Source organism: Balaenoptera musculus, chromosome 18, assembly GCF_009873245.2.
Source record: "Balaenoptera musculus isolate JJ_BM4_2016_0621 chromosome 18, mBalMus1.pri.v3, whole genome shotgun sequence".
Lineage (NCBI taxonomy): Eukaryota > Metazoa > Chordata > Mammalia > Artiodactyla > Balaenopteridae > Balaenoptera > Balaenoptera musculus.
Genome location: NC_045802.1, coordinates 47598856 through 47617107, shown reverse-complemented (window position 1 = coordinate 47617107; position 18252 = coordinate 47598856). Strand labels below are relative to the sequence as shown.

At 35.1% G+C, this 18252-nt stretch overlaps 1 protein-coding gene across 1 annotated transcript in view; it reads left to right on the top strand.

Moving 5' to 3' along the window:
• The window catches only part of KLF12 (Kruppel like factor 12), a 460117-nt gene that overhangs the window by 285661 nt on the left and 156204 nt on the right, over positions 1 to 18252 (top strand). Inside the window, 3 exon segments of the mRNA XM_036831128.1 lie at positions 17634 to 17794; positions 17796 to 18099; positions 18101 to 18179. Coding sequence (XP_036687023.1) covers positions 17634 to 17794; positions 17796 to 18099; positions 18101 to 18179 — 544 coding nt within the window.

The following is an 18252-nucleotide window of genomic DNA, read 5'->3' as shown; positions in this document are numbered from 1 at the left end:
TGAAGTCAGAAGGTTAAATCAATTTCTCAAATAGATATAAGATACTTTGATTTTCCATTTTTTTGGTGTCAGTTTTGGTAAATTGTACTTACTAAACAATTTCTCTATTTTATCAGAATTTTTAAATCTGTTAGCATAAATCTGTTCTTAACATTCTCTTAATTATGTTTTTAATTGAGACATCCCCATTTCTTAATCCTGATATTGGTAATGACTACCTTTTCTCTCTTTTTTTCTTTAACAGTTTTACTGTGAGTTTATTAGTTTATTGATCTATTGAAATAACAGGTTTAGGGTTTTGTTTAGGTTCTCTGTTGTGCATTTGTTTTCTATTTAATTAATTCTATTATCCTAAATGTTTTCTTCCTATCCTTTATTTAAGATAAATTTGCTTTCTTTTTCTAACTTCTTTAGATAGATATTTAGATCACTGATTATCAACCTTTCTTCTTTTGTAATTATGTTTTAGCATAAGTTTTCATCTAATCACACCTTTAGCTATATGCCACAGATTTCACATATCATATTTTTATTCTTATTTGAATCAAATTATTTTCTATTTTTTGTGATAGTTTTTCAACCCACGGTCTGACTTTAAGGTGTACTGCTTAATTTCTTAGTGTTTTGGAATTTTCTAGGTATCTTTTTGTAATTGATACCTAACCTAATTCTGCTGTGGTCGGAGAACATATGCTGAATAATTTTCACTCTTTGGATTTATTAAGACTTAGTTTACAGCTTACCCTGTGGTCAAATTCTGGTAAAAGGTTCAGAGTATTTGAAAAGCACTGTTTATTGGGGAGATACCAGGTATATTGTTGTAAACAGATCAACTAAGGTAGGTTTGTTAATTGTGTTGTTTTTTTTTTTTTTTCCCCATCTTCTATACTTTTGGCTCCCTGTTTATCAGCTATTAAGAGAGGTGTGCTAAGATCTCACACTATAATTATGGATTTGTCTATTTCTCATTTTTAGCCCTTTACGTTTTTAAGGCTGTTTTCAGGTGGTTATAAATTGAGAACAATTATATGTATTCCTGTTTGTGAGGTCATTTTGTCAAAATGAAATGTCCCTCTTATAGTAATTATTTGAGTTTACAGTGTACTTTTTCTGGTATTCATATAGCTATGTGAGTCTGTTTTCATTCTTTCAGTTTCAACTTCTATATTCTTATATTCAAGATTTGTCAGTTTTAAGGTATTAACAAAATCTAAAATATTAAAAGATTTTAAAGCCATAAAAAACTAGACTACTTAATTGCAGAATGTAGAATCTTTTACATTTAAATATAATCTTATTGTATGTTTTTTGTTACCTTTGTTCTGTTACCTTTCCACTTCATCTTGGGGAATTATTTACAATCTGATATAATTTGTGTGTATTTGTAGGAAAAGTGTAAATCAGTGTTTTCTCTTAAGACCCCACCCCCTTTTCATATGGTATTGCTTAGGTTCTATCTCATCTACTGACCAGGGAAAGTATCAAAAAATGTTCCAGCATATTAAAACTCAAATCTAATAATTTAATCTAGCTAACCAGTAAAGTATAGCTAATGAAAGAAATCAATTACTAATTGAAATAAAGGGGAAAGGGATAATGCCATCTACATGTCACCTTTCTGCAAATCAGGATATCTGCCATATCCTTTATACAATTAAGGAGTTATCATATAAGCTGGAATTACTGTTTAGAGTTACACTAGCAAGAAATTATCCAGCACCATTTTATGCAAACCAAGAGAAGGATTTTTTTATTCTTCAGTTATCTTAACCTATAATTCTGTGATGTGTAACACAGCTTTAATGAAAATAAGGTAGAATTGATATTATCAGTATCATTTAATCCAGTTTCACAATCTCTTATCTGTTAAAAGCTAGGAAAATTTAACATTAAAAAAAACTCCTTTAGGGCTTCCCTGGTGGCGCAGTGGTTAAGAATCTGCCTGCCATTGCAGGAGACACGGGTTCAAGCCCTGGTCCGTGAAGATCTCATGTGCTGCGGAGCAACTAAGCCCGTGTGCCACAGCTACTGAGCCTGTGTGCCTAGAGCCCATGCTCCACAACAAGAGAAGCCACCGCAATGAGAAGCCCGCGCACCGCAATGAAGAGTAGCCCCCGCTCACCACAGCTAGAGAAAGCCCATGTGCAACAATGAAGACCCAATGCAGCCAAAAATAAATAAATAAAATAAATAAATTTTTTTAAAAATTAAAAAAAACTCATTTAGAATTAAAATCTGGACTAAACCAATGTGCAGATATTTATAGTCCTTATTTCTAACTCGATGTAAATGCTCTTTTGCTTTACTGCCGAAATATTAATATGTCTGAGAATGCAGTTCCACTCCGAACCCTTTTGGCGATGTGCTATTACCTTCCTAAAATCCTAAAAGTTTTAACGTATATGGCCCCAAGGGTTGAAAACAAGAAATTGTGTGTTTCTAGTATTTTCCAGTTGGTTTTGGTAGTTATATCATAAATATGTCCAACTGTCTTGTGCAGAAGATTATGAACAAATTTCAACATTTGACCCTATAGTGTGCTAATATAATTTATTGAATAATCAAGGCAGTGTCATTTTATGGAAGCTAAACTGTTACAGACTATCAGATATAGTCATCTCTAGTTTTAGCACTAGAGTAAAATAGATAAAAATAATAGCTACAGCAAAAAATACAACCACAATTTTAATTGAGTACTTTGTGTCAGGCAGTGTACATTCAATAATTTAATCTTCAGAACTCCTTTCAAATGTAGGTAGAAATATTAGCACCATTCGTAAGTGAGGAGCTGCAGTTTAGCAGGTAAGCAACTTGCTTTGTGGTCACAGAACTGGGGCAGAGCCAGGGCACAAACCTAAGTCTATTAGTGTTTATAGCCCATGCCCTTCACACCTCTGCTATAGTGTTATAATATATCCTTTTTAATTAATCATATAAGACATTTAATAAATATGAAATGCAATTTCACAACCAACTCTTGATTATCTTCATGTCAATTACCTATGGAGAAAACATGCAAATAGCAAATCAACTTCCTTTTGTCATCCAGAATGTATCTGGGATCCTCCCTTCTGCTGACAGTTGGCTTGTGCTCAAGAAATACAAATGAATTTTAATATGAGCCTGAGAAAAAGAATATAATTATGGTGGTAAATCTGCTGGAATCATATAATGAATTTAAAACCCAACATAAATGCTTTTTGGATTATCTGTCATTTGGGATTAGTTATACTGCGATCCCTTATAAGACGGTAGATAATTGAACATGGGCTATTTTACTGCAGCTGAAGGTCCTGATGCTAAGGAGAAAATGAACTATGTAAATGTGAGTTTGCTTATTTATTTAATAATGTGCTTGAGATTTCATCACAGGAATCATTTAAAGCCAGAAACACAGAGTAACTTTATCTCATGGGAATTAAAGTTCTCTTATTTAAATCAAAGAAGTGGTTAATATGCCTGATTCTTTTCTTTTTCATCTGTATTCAGTAATGCATAATTGAACAATGTACAGTTGTTTTCTTAGAGATATAAGGAAACCAATGAAGGAAAAACAATTCTGTTAATACATGTTTGTGAAGTCCACGAAAGCTTTTACTTAACCTTTTTAGCCCCTTCTTTATGAAACGTAGTCATCTTTAAATTGTATGAAAATAAAGGAAAATGTTCTATGGCACTGATTACAGTGATTTCAGTCTTTCCTGATCTGCTGGAGGCATACAGCATAGAATCAGACGTGGAGATCAGTGATGCATTACAGTCGAGGCAATGGATTTTGTTGTCAGGGATCACTCAAAATTGTGTCTTGACATTGCCACTTACCACTGTAGAGCCACTGGCACATTTCTTAACCTCTCCAAGTCTCTATTTTCTATCTGAAAAGTGTGATTAGTAATAGTTTCCTATATTGGGATGTGAGGATTAAATGGATATATCACAGTGCGTGTACACATGTCGGTAAGTGTTAGATACATGCCATTTCACCTTTAAATGTGGTGAAGATGATTCAGGTTTGAGGTCTAGACAGAGTAGCCATCCTTTGGCTGATACCAGAAGCCTCAGTAGAAAGGCACATGCTTAATGGAGCTCGGCTCATCAACCGTACTTGTTACCTCAGCTCTCTGACCCAACCCCAGTCCCCCTTGACTTTTACACAAAACAAATATATCTGCCTTCTTCTATTTATGCACCTAAGCACAAATATGAGAGGTAAACAGTAAATACTTATAAAATCAAGACATGTGAACACACACACATACACACACATCTGCATATATAGATCATAAACTCCTCAAGTTATTTTTTGTGCACATTCTCACTACACACACAACACATACACACACACACACACACACACACACACGTAACCCCCCTGTAATTTTTAAGTGTACCGTATGGTAAAAGTCACAAGAATGTATGCATGTTAACTAACATTCATATTAATATATAAACCATACCCACTTGCCCACAGAGATGCATCTACTGATGTTTTAACTGTATAGATGGATTTACCTGATTAATACATATGGAGGAAGTTGAGGAGGGAAAAATGAGAGGAAAATAATCTAAATTTTTTTTAAAAAGGAAAAAATAGGACGGTAGAAGGAAAAAGATAGAAGGAAAGGGATGGTAGTTCAGTGCATGGCTTCTCAACCTCAGCCCTATTGATCTTTCGTCTTTGCTGTAGAGAAGGGCCTGTCACCCTTGCCCTCAGTTGTGATAATCAAAAATGTCTTCAGACATTCAGTGCTGTGTCCCCTGGGAGAAAAATTACCCAGGCTGAGAACTGCGCCCTTAGCTGTAAGAAAGAATGTCAGGTATGCAGATGAAATTGTTCTTTTGTGAGAGGAATTAATAAAATGGCAATCAGTCAATTAAATTCTTTTTAAATGAAGGAATGGGCAGATGGAAACTTACAATGCTAATTTTTATGTTACCGTTAATAAGTATATTTACTGTTTGTTAAGTTTCATAGATTTATTGAATTTTAGAATTAGTGAGGGCTTCAGAGAGCAACTGGGGCCTGTTCCAGGGACTCTGATAGGTGCTGGGTGACAAAAGAGTTTAATAAAAGTGGTGTCTTGCATGGGCTCACAGCCTGGTTAGAGAAAAGACACACAGGCCTAGAGTGCTTTGGAAACATAGAAGAGTTGTGTCTCATCAGGACAGGTAGACTCTGGTAAAGGTCAAGGTGGTAACAGACATGTGACTGTGCAAAAGCATAATCAAAGTCATTTTCAATTAGAAATTAAAGGAAGAGAGATGATGAGTAAGCTGTCTGCATAAAATAGAACCTCTACTAAAACACAGGCAAGCACTCGTTTTACAAAACCGTGTTGCCTCTCGCTTAGTGTTCTATTTACCAAATTTACACTTTATTACACTGCTTTTATCAAGGAACATGCATCATTGGCCAAAAATGAAGCTTTTTTTTTTTTTTTTCATTTCTGAGCGTCTGGTTTACAAGAAAAGGAACAAAAGAAGTTAAATAGATGGTGAGCTGGTTGGTTTTCACTACATTTCTCATGTATTGCTTACAAATCTAATTAGGCTTTGGTTTTTCCATTTTATTCCCCCATCTTTTCTCATTTCTTTCAAACTTACATCACATACAGTTTGGCCAGAGCACCAAATGCAAGATGCTGTTCCTAAGAATGATGTTTCTAGTTGTGGTTATCCTAAAACTTAATGTGAAAACAAATTGGAAATAAACATGAAATAGACATTATCATGTGGGTTACTGGTACCTGCCTCATGCCCTTCAATTTGCTGTGTACTAGGTATGTTGGGAAAGTGAGTTGGTGCCCACCAGACAGCTATCCAAGCAGCACTCATTTTTATACTCTTTTCAGTTTAATATTGCCAGATACTAATTTCACATGAACTGCAAGAAAATATTTCTCAAAGGCACAGGTTCTCACTCTTTTTCCATCTTTCAGGGCTGATGAGGGCAGCATGGGGGATAAGTTCAGTCTTAGGAATCACTCTTAGGTTTAGATCACAGATCCATATTACATTGTGGCCCTGGGCAGTTCTTTCAAATTCTGGGAGATGACATTTCTTTATTATTAAAACTGGAGGAGAAAATTCTACCAGATAATGTTGTAGTAAATATTAAGTATATTTACTTTTCCTGTATTTTAAAAATCAATCATTATTATTCAATTAATTAGTATTGAATTAACTAATTTATGATTGCAAGTTCTCTGTAATACTTATTTGAGTGTTTAACTTGTTGATTTAAAGAGCACAGTTTTGTTTTCTCAAATTCATTTAAAATGTCCTCCATTCTTTATAGCACAAGGTTGAATGAAACATTCCCCATTGTTCATACCATTTCATGTTTTCTAAATGCAGTTCACTAAAGAAGTGGTGAAACTCTCATTAAAGCTCTGGGGGACTGGGGTGGGGGAAGAGTTGCTTCTATCATGGTCAAGATTAAAATCCTTTTGCAGTATCCTCAGATTTATCAGTGTTGTACTGATTATACAGTAGTGGTGACTAAATACTTACTGCGTGAAAGCTTTTCATCAGAAACACACAAAGCTTTGTAGTACCCATACATTGTTATATAATTGTTGACATTAGCTTCTCAAGTATGAGAATGTTTTCCTAGTAAACTGTGATGCGGAAGCTTGAGGTTTCCGGAAGAATTCATAGTTTTAACCCACTAGGGTTACTACAATTGCATACTTTTAGTTACCAGTTACATTTAACTCTTTTCTTAGTTTAATTGCAAGGTATATAGGTAGATACGTTAATTTATGTAGAATAACCATGCCAACAATCTAGGACTGATAGTAGTAACACCCTTGGCAAATTGAGATTTTAGGAGAATTTGCTGTTTTCTTCTAATAACAGTATATTATAGTGATTTGCTTCTAATAACATTACGGTTCACTAGAATCTTGGAAAAGCCAGATTGAAAATTATAAAACACCTCCATTCACTTTCTAGGTTTTTTTCTTTAAAATATGTTTTGTACACTACTCATTTTTATCTTTCTGAAAATGTAACTTGTTTCTTTTTATTTTAAAAGTAGCGGGACTTCCCTGGTGACCCAGTGGTTAAGACTTCGCCTTCCAATGCAGGGGGTGCAGGTTCGATCCCTGGTCAGGGAGCTAAGAGCCCACATGCCTCATGGCCAAAAAATCAAAACATAAAACAAAAGCGATATTGTGACAAATTCAGTAAAGACTTTAAAAATGTTCCACATCAAAAAAATCTTTAAAAAAAAGAAAAAGTAGTAGATTCACTGTAGAAAATGTGGAAAACAGGAAAGAAGTAAAAAAGGAAACATGGATCACCCACAAATTCACCAAATGGAGAAGTTATTATTACCATTCTGGAATATTTTTTCTAGCCTTTTTTTTATTATTTTCACGTGTAAAAATATTTTGGTGGAACAAAGTTAAACTCATTTATTATACACAGTTTTATATCCTAACGTTTTTAAACTTAGCATTACATAGATAATAGTTCCCCATGCCACTGAGTATTGTTTCTCAAACTTGGCTTATCATTGTAGTTGCATGTGATGCTTTTTAAACTATTGGTGCCTATGCCATATCCCAGACCTATTTCATCTCTGGCCTGTATACCTTTAAAATGTTCCATGTATGATTCTGGTTCATAGTTAGGGTTCAAATCATTGTTCCAAATTTTATTTTGTTTTTATGACCACTTTGTTGTTTCTAACTTTTATTCCTGTAAATAAGGCAAAGTTAAATATTTGTGTATACATCTTTGTCAAAATCCCAAATTGCCCTCTATGTCTAAAGGCAAGTCCCTGCGTTAAGTTATGCCCTGTATCCCAGAAGGAAAGTTTTATAACCAACTTGAATATATAAACTCGTAGATAATTTAACTTTAATAGCTGTTAATATTTTAATATACTAATTAGTTGCAAAACAAATTCAAAATCACATTTTATGTAAAATGTACTTAATTGCATAAAATTGAAATGGTTGATACATATGTCATCTTCCCAACAGAATGACCATCTTTTGAAAGCTTCTTCACAGTGCCAACACTTGAAATTATGAGGTCATTTCACAGGAATCATGACTAAATCTGAGTTAACATTCCTTGACTTTTTTTTTTAAGCATATTCTCTTTGGTGATTTCTAAAAGTCAACACTGGTGTTGATTGAGAATTTGCTTTTCAAAATAGCATTTTGTTTTTCAAAATAGAATGATTAGGGATAGACTTTGAATAGATGTATTTACATATATATGGAGAGGGGAGAGAGGGAAGAAGAGAGAGAGGGAGATGGCAGTGCCCTAGATTCTTTTTTTAAAAAAATTTTATTGGAGTATAGTTGATTTATAATGTCGTGAAAGTTTCAGCTGGACAGCATAGTAATTCAGTTATACATACACATATAGTCATTCTTTTTCAGATTCTTTTCCAATATAGGTTATTACAGAATATTGAGTAGAGTCCCCAGTAGGTCCTGGTTGGTTAATCTGTTTTAGAGATAGTAGTGTGTGTATGTTGATCCCAAGCTCCTAATTTATCCCTCCCCACCTTTCCCCTTTGGTAACCATAAGTTTTGCTTTTGAAATCTGTGAGTCTATTTCTGTTTTGTAAATAAGTTCATTTATATCATTCTTAAAAATGTTATTACTTGTTTTAAGGTATTTTAAGACTCTTGAGACACAGCTCACCAGCATTCCTGAAAGTGTGTATCCATTTACACTGCTGTCCTGCAGCATAATAAAGTGTCTGTTTTACTACAAGCTTGTCAACATTACTAGTATCATTTTTTAAATCTTTATTTCTTAGAATTCTGTGTCCCAGCCAGGAGGAGTACTGAGCTATTTGCCCTGTCACTGTAAATCATAGCTGATTAGCAGGAGTCTTGTCTGGCTGGCAAGTCCTCTTTTTCAATCAGATCAGTTGTTCTGCCTTCCTGTTCCTGCCTTTGTCTTCCCTGAGGCTCTAGCCTGCCCCTTCTCCCCTTTTGCTCAGACGCTCATCTCGATGGGTAAAATCAACAGGGGCTCGATTTGTACAGTTAATTCTACACCTAAACGTATTAATTACGTACGCCTATGTGTGCCTTGTGGCAGTTGCACCTTAACAGGGGACCACTTTAGAAAACCTTTAGACAGTTTCACCCTCTCAGATCCTTAGAAAGACCTACGTGCATCTATACCCCATTTACCAGCAAGCCAAAAGATGAAGCTAAAAGAGTTGGTTTGCATGAGGGCATTTTGCTGATTTGTAGGGGGCTGGGATGGAATTAAATCCACTGCTTGTGAACAAGTTCTGGAGCATGTAAACACTATTGCTTTTCTACTTCTGCCACATTCCCATGGTAGCTCCCTGTGATTCCAGGGGTAGGTGAGAAAAGGTGGATTTCTCTCAACTTTGCTACTTGTCTTGTTTTGGCTTGGTCGTTGATCTCTCTTTAAAGGCATTTTCTATGAGTAGAGAAGCATATACAGGCTTCTCTGGACTACTTGCTTGCTTTAAATATCCAAAAAGTAAAACCTACATTTTGCAAATATACCTCCCTTTACATAAAAAGATTGCATTATTGCTTTATATGTTTGTAATATGGTAGGGTTTCCAGTTGTATCATTTGGGTATCTCAGCCTCTCTGAGGTCATTTTCTAGTCTCTGAAATTTGATGTATTCCAGTACTATGAAAAATACCATTATAAAAATAACTCTTTATGGTGAATATTTTGTGAAATCGAAAGCACAGTCCATCTGGTAGCAGACAAGATTAATCTGTTTGAGAATGGTAAACATTATGGCATATTTTAAAATATGTAACTAGCACAGAACATTTGCCTCAGGCGCTTGACTAAGACTGTGGCTTAGGGTGAAGATTCAAATGAACTTTTTATCCCTAAAAGTCTGTAAGACATGTTCCTGTCACATATAGTGAAACTTTAATATCTTACATCAGTCACTGAATAATAATACCAATTTAAAACCAAAAGAAGAAAAAACTTAACCATGATGTAGTCAAGATAAGTCTATAGCAGTTACCTCTTAAAAAAAATTTGCAAGTGTTATGATAATAGTTTTGGTTTATGAATTTTGCAAAGAATTATAAACAAAATAATAGATAAAATTGAATCTTATCAGTAGCACTAATGTTACATTCAAGTTAATTTAAAATCATTAGGGGACTTTACTTTTTTAGTAGAGATTTATACTTTCAGAATAACTTGGCAGATTGTACTTAAGAATTCCATATAGCCACCCTACCCCCCCCTTCGCAGTCTCCCCTGTTATTAAAGTCTTGCATTAGTGTAATACTTTGTTAGATTTAATGATTTAATGAACTTATATTGATACATTATTGTTAAGTATCGTCCATAGTTTACATTAAGGTTCATTCTTTGTGTTGTACACTTCTGTGGGTTTTGATACATGCATAGTGACATGTAACCACCATTGCAGTAACATACGGAAGAGTTTCACTGCCCTAAAAATCCCCTGTGCTTCTCTTTTTCATCCCTCCCCTCCCTTCCCCCAAGCCCCTGGCAACCACTGATCTTTTTTACTGTCTTTATAGTTTTGCCTCTTCCAAAATGTCGTATAGTTGGATTCATAAAATTTATTTTTAAGACATATTTGCATGCTTTTGTGAAGTTCAGTTTGACAGTAATTATAAGAAAATAGGAACAAAACTAACTTCTTATACTTCCTTTTTGGACATTTATTGTTGTGACACTATTTTGTTATCTCATTTGACCAGGTAAATGGGATTTAAGTGGCTTAATATCTTGAGCACAAATATTCTCATCTAACAAATGCGTTTGAGTCTTCAATGATTATGTTATGTAGTAGAACACAATATTAATTTACATGTAACACATTATATCCATGTTCAAACGAGTTTGTTAGTCTTTTCGTTGGTTAGGAATGTCTGCTATTAATTTTTTAAATGCACAAATAGAAATGCCTCTGTCCTCTACCACCCTGTAGGAGAATCCTCCCCACCTCAGGTATGACCCTAACTTTACAACACGTAAGTGCCAAACCAGAATTTCAGATGTGCAGCCAACTGTTAACATAAATTGATTGCTTTGGGTAAATAATATGATTCATGAAAGCCCTGGGAAATAAATAGGTCATGGAAAAATATAATAACTAGGATGTAAGGAAAATTTAGGATAAATTTAAATGCCTGTATTGAATCCTTTTAGAAGGCTGGCATTTTCAATTTGAATGTGAAAGCATAAAAACATAAATGTAAAAGCACAAAGAGTCCATTATGTTATGCATATGTTCTGAATTTTCTTAAGGAATCAATCATTTCTTAAACCAGCATTTGAGAGATTGAGATAAAGCAGTTGAATTAAATATTCATTGAAATATCTTCCTCTTTAACTCATTCAGTACTTTTGAAACCAAGTTCCAGATTGTAAATGTAGGATATTTCTACTTGTTGCCTTTTATTCTCTCATCCGTACTTTTAGAAAAATTACAATTTGTTTTTCCTTTTTTGAGTGTACTTTGCTTTAATTTTTTCTTGGTCAGGTTTACAAATTCACACTTTTACAGCAATTGTAGTTAAGAGTTTGCTCTTAACATGAAGAATAAAGAAGAAAAATCACTAGGCTTGAAAGAAAGGTGAATGATGACCATCAGGGCCCATGCGAGACAAATTTTGAAAAATAGGCCTTCCTTTTTAGTAAAATAACACAATAGAGAGGAAAGCGAAGTACTTGTTTCTTCACAAATTGATGTTTGGTGCCTTTCACACTTTGAGCAAAAATGACCAGTCAGAGTTGAGCAGGTTGCTTGCTTGAACCATGGTGCTCATATTTTTAAATTTTCATTTACTAATGTGGAAAACTAAGACATGTACCTATTGTGCATTTCATGTACAAAGAGGAATTCTACTCTTTAAATAAAGTGTATTTGCATTTAAAATAATGCAGTATAACAAAAGCTCAATGATAATAGGATATGGAGTCATAGTTTATTACTTTTTTTTTTTTTTTTTTTTTTATTTTTGGCTGTGTTGGGTCTTCGTTTCTGTGCGAGGGCTTTCTCTAGTTGCGGCGAGCGGGGGCCGCTCTTCATCGCGGTGCGCGGGCCGCTCACTATCGCGGCCTCTCTTGTTGCAGAGCACAGGCTCCAGACGCGCAGGCTCAGTAGTTGTGGCTCACGGGCCCAGTTGCTCCGCGGCATGTGGGATCTTCCCAGACCAGGGCTCGAACCCGTGTCCCCTGTATTGGCAGGCAGATTCTCAACCACTGCGCCACCAGGAAAGCCCAGTTTATTCCTTTTTTTACATGAAGTGCACAGTAAGTTTCTTTAAGCACCTCTCATAGAAAGTGCACATTCAACTACTCACCAAGTCAGTGAAACTTACATAAACTAAATTTCTACCGAGACACAAGGAACAAATAAAGCTCTACTATTTCATCTCATGATAAGACTGTTGAAGAATAGCCAACATCCCCAAACAATTATTTTAATATATTTATGTATTATTGTCATAATGGATACCAACTGAACTATGGATTGATAGGCGATATTTATATAGTGGAATTAACAAATCAGACTAGTCAATTAAAATGTATTCCGTCACCTATTACATGCTTATCCTGTGGGCCAATCTAATTAAGCTAAAAAAAAAATAGAGAAAAAAAAATTTGAATAATGTCAAATGACTGTCTTGTGCATTTTAAGAGAGGATGTGTTTGTTTAAAATTTTATGTGGAACCTGAAAATGCTTACAATATTTCTGCATGTTCAGCTTACTTTTGTAACATATATCTGTTTGGTTGTTTAGCAAACACTGCCCCTCTACAGTGGCTGTATTATGTGATCCTGCCTCAGAATATATCTTATGCTGAGTTCATGGAGCTATAGTAATAGATCAGGTTCTGTTTGGAATTTTTGCTCTAAAAGGGGAAGCTCATTTGCTTCTGTCCCACAATTCTCAGTATTACTTAAAAGCACTTAATGACCTAAATTCAATCTTTACAACAATTGTGTGAGTTTGGAATTAATATTACTCTTTTATAGGTGGCTAAACGCAGACCTAGAGAATTTTAATGATGATACCATGACTGTACAGCTAATAAGTAACAGGGCAGGTCATGAATTCAAGTCTTTTGTGTCCAAATCAAATTTTCTGTCTCTAATAACCACATAACAGGCTATAAAGCGGATTCTTATAACCGTGAAGCCATGAGCTATGTAACAGTAGGCAAGTCACTCTACAATCTTCTAAACGCTGCCATGAAATGATTTCTCAAAAAACTTTTATAAAGTTGAAAGGATAAAATTAAACATAATCTTTTTATGCTTTAAATGCTGTTTGCTGGCCTGCTGGCTGGATGGATAGATGAATGGAGAGATGGATGGATGGATAGATAGTTGGGCACATCCTTTTTGTGTGTGTGTCTGTGTGTGCACGTGTGTATATGCATAAATATTATGCTAGTTCTCTAACAATCCCTGATGCCATTAAAGATGAAACAGCTTATAAATCTTGGATAACATTTAGCAGAATATTACCCAAGTGGTCCTCAACCAAACGTAAGAGTCTCTGGAGGGCTTTCCAAAGATGAGGTGGTGTCCGTATATTTTTTTTCTCCTTTTAAGATTACCAGGTGATCAAAATACATGACAAGCCTTAAAAACCCATATTCACTTGAGGACTGTTATAAGATTCAGCTGATGGCAATGGCTGACTGTAGGAAACACATCAGGCACTCTGAGTACTCACACAGAGAAAGTTTTAGATACATTTTTGCATTTATTCAACAAAATGCCTAAAGCTGAAGTTACATTTGAAAACGTTTATTCAGGAAAAAGATGATCTCATTAGACCAGTTCACATGTAATCCCCAGATCACTGAAGGGAATATGTTCACTAGAATATTGTGCATTATATTTTATTGCGTGGATTATTTTGAATCAAACTGGCCTTCAGACTTTTGAAGAAATATTATTATGCAGCAGTATAATCCTACTTATATTTATCTTTAGGTTTTTCACACACCTTTTTTTAATGAAGTATAATGTTACATTTACCTTGTCAGATTTTTGTGTGTGTTTATGCATTTATTTCTTAAGGTATGAAAGGCTGAAAAATTATTTTATTGTGGACCTCCTCCAAGAAATATTATATCATCTCTTGGAAAATGAAATTAATTACTCTCATTCTCTTTGACAAAAATGCAGCGTGCCCTTCAATCTTCACATCCTTAGAAGGAATTCTGTTTCTGTTGATAATATTAAATATAGTTTAAGTGTTTGATCATCTTTTCCACCCCAGGGTCATCAACAGCAAAAATTCAGCTAAAGTCACCGCTCCCAGGCAAAAATCCTGATGGGCTTTTATTTAAACAAACAAACAGCAAAACAACAACAATGCTTAGCGAATGCTGCTGTGAGCCGTCCATCAATGTTGTATCAAGAATTGAGTAGTTAATGACCAAGGGCAGAATTTTAGTATGAAATCCTTTCTTTGTTCTTTTTTACAACATTTTCTTGTCCTAATTGTGCATAAAACTTTTCTTTGTGATATCTGGTCTTTTCAGTGTCCCTGCCTCTTAGAGGCTGTTTCCTGGTAACATAGCCATATCTTTTCTCACTTTCTCAGATCTGTGTAGTCCTTTTATTTAATTTCTAACTGCTCTAAGTGCTGCTTGTTTGGTGTTTTCCCGTGGTTTCCCCAGCTTTCCTTCTCTCTCTTGGCTGCTCTCCCATTGCTACACATTTATGGATTCATGTCTCGGAACCAATGTGTTTCCATTTTCCACTTTCCAAAAGCCAAGAAATGAATTCTAATAATGATTTCAGGATCAAGCCTTTCAGGTCTTTTCTTTTTCCTAAAAGGAGGAGGAAGCATATACCTCAACTCTTTGGGAAACATATTTATGCAGTATTGGGGGTCTTATGTGTACATATGTGCAGCTTGAAGCTGGAATTATGGATGGTTTACTGGCCACATTATCACAGTAGAAGTGATTGGTATGGGCTATGAGAATATATTAGGTCAACACTGTAAACGGATGAATGGTATGATCAGGGTTTTGTCCTCTTTATACTGATGAGGCATTGTTTTTGGATATGCTGGCTGCATTTCAACTGCTACGTATGAAATAGGAACCAGCATGTGCGTCTGTGATGTTTACACTTATAAATTCATGCATAACATGTCTAACGTTCCCAAATAAGATACGTCTGTTGTCCAAAGGTTTGGTTGATCCTTCCTAATTTTTATGAGCACTTTCTGTATTTTGGTTTGAGCTCATGCAAAAGCTATATAGTTCTCAAGTATTTGAAAGCACCTAGGGGCTCTTAGTATTTGGTCTTCCTAGCTTTCTGGTATATACAGCAGAATTACAAGAAGAGTGCTCTTCCTCTATTGTTGTAAAACAGCTTAAGGAGTAAAATTTTTTTTTTACTGAGGGATTAAGCAGATACCTACAAAGTATGGACTCGTGTTCATAATCTACAGAAGTCTTAAGCAGTTTGCAAAGCTCAGTGAAGCTTGATGCCTCAGAAGCCATCTATTTACAAATAAGCTCCATGTTTACCTCCTGTATTGTCAAGCACTCTTCCATTTACTTTATGAAATGTTTCTACAACGATGAATTGCACCTCAGCCTTTGGTTTATAAACCTATGTTAGAACCTTGTGTCTAAGTATAATTAGGAAGAAAAAAATTCGTGATGGAAATAGTCACTATTTCCAAAATTAGAATTTTGGAGAGAAATTAAGGCTATATTTGAAAGCAAACTATGATAATTTGTGCTTAATGACATATTTTATAATTTTAATGACAAACCAACTGGGATATTTTATGAAAGCAGCCTCAACAAAGAATTTCTATGTGGGTATGACATACTAATAAGAAACATCCTACATTGTTCTACAGAGAAATTAAATGATAATACTGGGTACAGACTGAAATAGTGTTCTAGTTAGAAGAGTAGATAATGCTAATAGCTTTTTATAAAAGTTGCTCTGTTTATGGTGTTTCTTTTCTTTTGTTTCTTAATATCTGAGAATATCTAAATTCTTATTTCTCAATTTCAGCACATGAAATGAAACCTTGTCATTTAGAATTTTATGCAGTAGATATTTTGGATGCTCATTTTGATATTTTCTAATTCTTTTCTTTGGTGGGTAAGTAACATGTTAGCCTAGAAGCAAAAAAAAAAAAAACAAACAATAAAATATCAACCCATTTTCCTGTTTAGTTGATCTGGTACCATTGTTTAGCTTATTTTCTTTCTTTTCTCATTGTTGCTAAATAAAATGCCCTTGCACTATTGTATTTTCTGAATGGAGCTATAATTTATATTCTATAAAGAAAGATTTGAAGAAGCATGTTTTGTTCCTTTAAGTGTATGCTCAAGCTTTGAGGGGACTAGCAAACCAAAATCTTTTATTAAACAAAGAATGAAATGAACCAATTTAATATAATTTTAGGCATTGTTGTTCTCATACCATAGTGAAGCTGAAAAAAAAAAGTTTTGGTCTTCATATAATAGAACAATAATGTCTACGTTAGCCTGGTCAAATTAGATATAACCAAAAATAATCTTTTGTAGTCTAACTCTCTGTTAAGGCTAGACGGACACCTGCTAATTTGGGGGCCATTTTAGGCCTTGGAAATAGACATTTAGTAACTATTTCTTGAATTTATGAGTGAATAGGTATAAAAATAAATTATATTCATGCTCAGTAATAACACACTGAGCCCATTAGTCTGGGTGGAATCTTGGATTTTTTATTATTATTTATTATTAAATTTTGCTCCTTAAAACTTGAAAGCATGAAAAACAAACTTGGACAAAATTATTATCATTGTCTTAATTACACAGCACAAGCATAGGCAACTTAAGATTTACAGAATAGCTTTCCTAAAATTATTTCCTAAAAATGTCTGTTGTAGTATTTCTGTATATTATTTTGAGAAAAACTTTTTCATTGCTGTGAGCTCAGTTATAATCCAGTTATTAGAAATGGTTTGTATTCAATAATTTAGCAAGCGGGTGTGGGAGGTTGGAGAATTTTATGCCTGTTTTAATGCTCAAAAATGAGAATGGTATGATGGCTCTTGCACCAAATATGAAAGTGAAATGTTGTGGTGAGTTTCCCCCGGTGTTGCCAGGTAATATTATGCCTGCAGATTTATTAGAGTGTTGAGTAAAGGTTGGAATCATGAAATTGTAGAATTTTAGAGCTGGAAAGGCTATTTAAGCTTATCTAATCAAAATTCCCATTAGTTTATAACCAAGGAAATGAGTGAGACTCTTAAGTTGCAGTGATGGGTCAGACAAACAGAGCGAATGTTTTTAATTGAAGAGGTTGGTATTTTATTGCTGTCTTAAGATAATAATTTTGCATTCTGAACTGGTCTTTCAGAAGATTTTATGTAAATCGCTGTCATTTTTAGGTTCCTGTGGCTTCTTTTCTCCTCCGTAGGTATCTTCCCTGGATTTCGACAGATGATGTCTGTCGCTCTCCCAGTCGTCTTACTCTGTTGTGCTTTGTACTCTCCACTTTAATTATGACGACTGTCCGAGCGGTTCTTCAGATATTTGGAGAGCGAATTAATGTTCTGTAGCAATAAGAGAAAAATTAAAAATCATTCAAGTCATCAATCATACCTCTATTTTTCTCCCCACAGTCTCCAAACGTCCACAACTACCCCGATATGGAAGCTGTTCCCCTGTTGCTAAATAATGTGAAAGGGGAACCCCCGGAGGACCCGTTATGCGTAGATCACTTCCAGACACAAACTGAGCCAGTGGACTTGTCCATCAACAAAGCCAGGACGTCCCCCACAGTGTTCCTCCTCCCCCGTTTCCATGACAGCGTCCGCCTCCTCCCCGTCTCAACCTTCAACCTCTTCGTCGTCTTCTAGTCGTCCAGCCTCATCCCCAACCTGTTATAACATCAGTATGTCAGCATCATCTTCGTCAACGGTATTAACTCCAGGGCCCCTTGTTGCCTCTGCCTCTGGTGTGGGAGGCCAGCAGTTTTTGCACATTATCCATCCCGTTCCGCCTTCAAGTCCCATGAATTTACAGTCTAACAAACTGAGTCACGTTCACCGCATCCCCGTGGTGGTCCAGTCGGTGCCTGTTGTCTACCACAGCTGTGCGGTCACCTGGAAATGTGAACAAACACTATCGTCGTACCACTTTGGAGGATGGGAGAAGCCATGGCAAAGGTAAGAGACACAAGCAAGCCTTGATTTGTTTCAGCAGTAACTCTTCATTTATTCAGTGAGCGGACCCTAAGTC